Here is a 6,133-nt window from a genome sequence, read left to right as displayed (position 1 = left end):
ACTCCTTTATTTGACCCCGAGACGGAACAGATAGGCATCGGGGCCCATATGGATTCGGCTCCCAGGGCTACCATTACATTACTGGTCAGAAGATATCTTCAGGAGGATTGGCAATGCCATAGGAACTTTCATGGACTACGACAAATCTTACCAGCAGAAAGGCATGATGGCTTATGCCCGGATCCTCATTAACTTGGACACCAGGGGAGGACTTCAAGAATTCATTACCATTCAATGGAGAGACACAACACGCAAACAGATTATTGACTACAAAGGCATCCCCTATCGCTTCCGCAGATGTCACAAAGTGGGACACCTCTACAGGGACTGTCCACTCCTTCGGAAAGCGATGAGGAATGTTAAGGATGGAGTGGCCGACCAACCCCTGGGTGACTCCCCCAGGCTGAATCCAGAGCAAAATCAAGAGGAGCAAATGCATACACAGGATGTTGGTGAATCCTGTAGCACCCCAGAGGCTGCAGACACTGCTATAGTCTCCACTACTCCCCCTCCTTCACCACCAGCTCCTGTGTTTCCAGCGACTGAACAGGTGGGCACCGCGACGACGGGTATGTCTTTATCATCCCCCTCTCCATTGCCTCCTGTTTCATGCATATCATTTGGCATTACATCACAGCACATTATTTGCTCAGATCCTATTACTGCACTTTCATCATTTGTGGCTCATTGTTATCCCGGGATTTACCCCTCACCCCTCTCTCATTTGCTCCCTCCCGCTTCCTTCTCCGCTGGCCTCCCCTTGCCAGCCATCGCTGATAACATCATCCCTCGCATCCCTCTCCATTCCTACCTCCCAGGTATCCCCCATTATTCTCTTCGATCCTGATCGAAGGACAGAGGTCTTGATGCCGTTGGACTTGACCTTGAGGTCGCTCCTATTACTCTCAAGCACTCTCGTGGAAGACCCTCCCGCATAACCAAAGCGAGACACACTGCTAACGAAGAAGTTGCCCTTGGGCAACAACAAACTATATTCAGGGACCTTAGAGCAAAGAACGGCCCTCTATCTCACCCTAGATGAAGATACTATCCTACAATTGTCGTGGGTTTACTAGTTTAGCCAAAAAACTAGTGCTCAGGAGACTGCTTATACCCTCAACTCCTGGCTACCTAACTGGACCTTCCATGCACTGGACGCATCTGGGCGATCCGTTGGATTGGCTATTGGGGTTAGTAACAGAGCTATGGTGATCCGGAACATTTGGGGTGGTAGAGGTTACATTGGTCTAGACATATTTGCTTACTCTGTAGCGTTGGATATTCGAATTATCAATGTCTATGGCCCTTGTGCTGACCGAGCCAACTATTGGAGGACCTTACTCGAATCTGAATTACTTCAAGTGGACAACATCATACTTGGAGGTGATTTAAATTTTTCCCTTGGATTCTGCGAGTCATGGGGGCACTTGGCGCAGGTCGATTCCTTATCAGATACATTATCCAACCTACTAGAGGAACACCAGTGGGTGGATATTCCATCTGCTAGAATTCAGTATACCTGGACAAATAACCGAAGTGGAGAAAAAAGCTTGGCTAGAAGACTTGACAGATTCCTTATTAAGGAGTCACTGCTCAACAGACTCCCCAGAATTCGTCAATGGGTCCGCACGGTAGGCATATCAGACCATCGCCCTATATTCTTAGAAGCAGTGGACATTAACCATAAAATCAAAAGCCCCTTCAAGTTTAATGCCTCTTGGTTACAGGACCCTTCTTATATACAATTGGTAAATAACTATTGGCAAAACAACCTTATCAGGTAAGATGAGGACCACTCAGAGGGCTTCGTTAGAAAATTAACTGAACTCAAGAAAATATCTAAGATCTGGGCACATCAAAAACGTATGAAGGATAATCAAACTCTGAAAGAGGCGGAAAGAGTGATTGCTGCGTTCGAGGATTCATCATCTGGGACCTTCCCCACCCCCGAGAGCAAGGAGCAGTACACCGCTCTTATAGCGAAGCGCTCTCAATATCTGAAAGAAAGAGAAGAAAGTTGGAGGCTAAGAAGCAGGGCAATTTGGCTCACAGAGGGGGATGATAATACAAAATTTTACCATAAATTTACCAATGGGAGCAAAGCGATCAACACTATATGGGAGTTAAGAAATGAATGAGGACAACCTGTATCATCACAGCCGAACCTGGCCAGACTGGCTATAGAGCACTTTAAGGGTATATATAAAGCTCCTGGAGATATTAATATCGTGGAAATCATGAGGGTGGCTGAACCTTTCCCCGGACATGTAGAATAAGAAGAGTCGGATGAACTACAGAAGGAAGTGACCATGGAAGAATTGGAGGCTACCTTAAAATGGTTTTAAAAGGATAAAAGCCCAGGCCCAGATGGGTGGTCCATTGAATTCTACATCGCTTTCTTTGAAATGCTGGGGAATGACCTACTGAAGTTTGTAGAGGAAAGCAGAAGGAGGGGCAGAATATCCTCTGTTATTAAATCCACCTTCATCGCTCTTATCCCTAAATCGAATGACCTGGTCTCCTTCGATGACTTTCGCCCCATCTCTCTCTGTAATTGTCTATATAAGATTATTGCAAATCGCCTCAAGCCCATTCTCTCGCAACACATATCTTCAGAGCAATTCACCTTCTTACACCACAGACAGATCCATGAGGCTATAGCCACAGCTCAAGAGCTCATACACACCATGCAGATCAAAAAACAGAAGGGAATGATTCTAAAAGTGGATCTATCCAAGGACTTTGATAGAACTAACTGGCTGTATTTAAGGCTGCTGCTAACACATCTTGGTTTCCCCTATGAATTTATCAAACGGACAATGAGCTGCATCACTAATGTATCCTATAATGTGCTTCTTAATGGTGAAGCTACTTCATTCTTCACTTCAAAAAGGGGACTCAGACAGGGATGTCCGCTCTCACCTCTGCTTTTCTTGCTTATTATGGAAGGATTAAGTAGAATTATCTCATCAGCTCGAGATAGGCATTTATTGTCTGGCATTAAAATTGCGGATAACTTCTACCTCACTCATCTGTTATTTGTTGATGACATACTGATCTTCCTGAATGGCAGCATTGGTGACTCCACTACCCTCCATAACTCAATCCTTCTCTTCCAGCATGCTACAGGTATGAAGATCAATGATAATAAGTCCACGATTACCACAGCCGGTTTCTCTATACATGAAACCGAATATGCTATATAGCGCTTCCCCTTCAATTCTCTAAACCTGTCGGATGGTATAAAGTACCTCGGTTTTAGACTGAAACCTCTTGGATACAGAATAACAGACTGGACATGGCTCATAGCGAAAGTGCAAAAAAGACTTCTGGTATGGTACCACAAATATCTTTCTCGTGCGCGCAGATTGGTCTTCATTAAAGCTATGATTGAAGCCACTCTAGTCTATTGGATGACCCTAGCCTGGATACCAAAGGGCATATTGAATAGACTACAACGTATTTGTTGCAGATTTCTTTGGAAAGGTCACCAGCCGGGGAAGCTTTTCACCTGGGTCAAATGGGACACCATTGCCAAACCCAAACGCTAGGGAGGATGGGGTATTAAGAGGCTCGATCTATTCTCTAGGGCATTAGCAGCCAAACTTGGGTGGCAACTACTCACCTCAAATGGTCTATGGACTCAAGTTGCATATGATAAATATATCAAGCCACAGAATGTATTGGACTGGATCCATATACAACAAGGAACTAGCCAAAACATATCCAATATCTGGAAAGCGGTAATTGGCACCTTACCTCTACTGCGAGAAGGAATCACTTGGTGCATTAGGGAAGGTAATGAAGTTCGCATTGGTCTGGACCCGTGGGTCGGCTGTGGCAATGCCCACAGAATATTAGCTGATCTTATAAGGCACCTACATGACAGAGGGGTTACTCACATTAAGCATATTGGAGATAATGAAAATTCCTCCTTTCTCCATCAGGCATAGACTACCGCACAAGTGTTAGAAATTCCTGAGAGGTGGCAACAAGAATGGTTGGAGTATACGGCTGCACTCACACAAGCTCACATCAGGCTCACTGAAGGACCTAATGAAATCATCTGGGACTTTGCCAAGAATGGAGCATATTCCCCGAAGTTAGGATACTTGAGGCTCATGGAACTGTACAGGCCCTCGGATATCCTCCCCACATGGAAAGCGCTCTGGAAACTTAAATCAGCTCCTCGTACATGATTATTGATGTGGAACATTCTTTTTGACGAAGTCCCTACAGGCGCCAATCCCATGAAGAGATCATTTTATGGACCCTTTTGTTGCCACTTATGTCGAGAGGAGGAAGAAAGCACAGACCATCTTTTCTTAAAATGCAGCACTGCTTTACAGTTTTGGTAATCCCTCATCACTCTCTATCCGAACATGAAAGACTGGCAAGGTAATAATCTCATGGATTGTGCGCAATCAGGCCATTTTCAACCTCAGGACTCCTCACTGGCCCACAATCTTACACCATACGATTGCTGATTTTGACATGATACCTGAAGAGGAATCCTCTGCCCCCCCACGCACCATTAGACCTGCGATCATCGACAAAACTAAGCCTTGGGCTTACTTTGATGGCTCGGCACAGGATGATGGCAGTGGGGGTGGAGCCATATTATATCTCAATGAAATGCATTGCTTCAAGATACAAATAAACCTAGGCAGAGGCACCAATAACTTTGCTGAACTGTGCACGGAAAAACATATCATACATTTTGCAATTCATAAACAGTACAGACACCTACAACTCTTTGGAGATTCTAAAATTGTTTGCAACTGGCTGAATGATGCATCTCATTGTCATGCATTTTCATTGAGGCACATTTTAGATGAAGCTAAAAGACTGATTACTTCCTTTGAATCATTTGTCTGTCGACACATTTACAGGGAACATAACACCGTCGCCGATCAGCTATCCAAAGAGGCAGCGCACAGACAAGGAAATGACTGTTGATTCAGGAGGAAATCGATGGAACATTCTACCAGCACTACCACAGACCTTTTGATGATCATAATGGAGATGGGCTATAAAGCCCTCACATAACAGTATCATTTTTGTTTATAGCATGTATATATAATCTACTGTTTATTCATGAGTACAACTCATTTTTTTGATATTATACAGTTTATATGAAGCTCTCTGTGTAGAGCATGGAAACAATTGTGAAAACTGCTAGTTCTACTGTTTCGGTAGTGCTCCCTGCGTGGAGACAACTTGTTTTCTTTAGCCAAATTATACAGACTGTGAACTTGACAGGCGATGCTACCTCCATATGAATATGCTTCGGCATCTACAAAATGTAATTTCTTAATATTAATAGAAATTACGACTTTTTCCCAGGGGAATATATATATATATATATATATATATATATAATTCAACTTGAACAACCAACAAGAGTTAGCTCCCTTTTATCAATCAACTTCATCTCAAGATTTTTCAAAACAGCCTGTAAAAGTTCTTCATTAGAAAGAAGTTGATGATAAACTTTCAGTCTATTTCCATTTACCAAAAAGGAAGTCTGATCATCATCAATATTCTTAATTTTAACTGAGCCATTGTTAGCAAAAAAAAAAAAAAGAAAGAAAAAAAAACAAACAAACAAACAAAAACAAAAAAACAAAAACAAAAAAACAAAACAAAACAAAAAAACAAAACAAAAGAAAAGAAAACAAAACAAAACAAAAACAAAACAAAAAAAAAAACAAAACAAAACAAAACAAAACAAAAAACAAAAACAAAAACAAAAAAAACAAAAACAAAAACAAAAAACAAAAAATCAACTTCATAGGGTCCTAGCCATATAGTTGAAAATTTTCCATTGAAGTGTTTAAATTTATTTTCATACAATAATGCCAAGTCCCCCAATTGAAATATATTCCTTTTTATATATTTATCATGCCAATGAGCCCTTTAATCCTATACCAACATAGTCTTCTTGAGAGCATCCTACATGATCTCATCAAGGTCATTCAGCTAAAGTATTCTCTCTTTCTAAGCTTCATTGAAATCCATCCCTAATCGAACAACTGTACTATAAGTATTTACCTCAAACTCAATGGGTAGAAATACTCGCTTCCCATAAACTAGTTCATAGGGAGTATATCCAGTCACATTTGTCGAGTTA

At 42.0% G+C, this 6,133-nt stretch overlaps 1 protein-coding gene across 1 annotated transcript; it reads left to right on the top strand.

The window, feature by feature from the left end:
* Positions 1 to 1,205: 1,205 nt before the first annotated feature.
* On the top strand, positions 1,206 to 1,784 carry LOC149195159 (uncharacterized). Its single transcript, XM_089407895.1, has one exon. It carries the CDS (start codon positions 1,206 to 1,208, stop codon positions 1,782 to 1,784), a length of 579 nt encoding a protein of 192 aa, XP_089264021.1.
* The last annotated feature ends 4,349 nt before the right edge of the window (positions 1,785 to 6,133 follow it).

Source organism: Pinus tabuliformis, chromosome 2_2 (genome assembly GCF_031772625.1).
Source record: "Pinus tabuliformis cultivar Carrire ecotype Pingquan chromosome 2_2, CPIR1, whole genome shotgun sequence".
NCBI classification, from domain to species: domain Eukaryota; kingdom Viridiplantae; phylum Streptophyta; class Pinopsida; order Pinales; family Pinaceae; genus Pinus; species Pinus tabuliformis.
This window is presented reverse-complemented; position numbering and strand designations above follow the sequence as displayed.

Coding starts and splice junctions, on each gene's coding strand:
- LOC149195159 (XM_089407895.1), top strand. CDS start 1,206: ATGGTGATCCGGAACATTTGGGGTGGTAGAGGTTACATTGGTCTAGAC.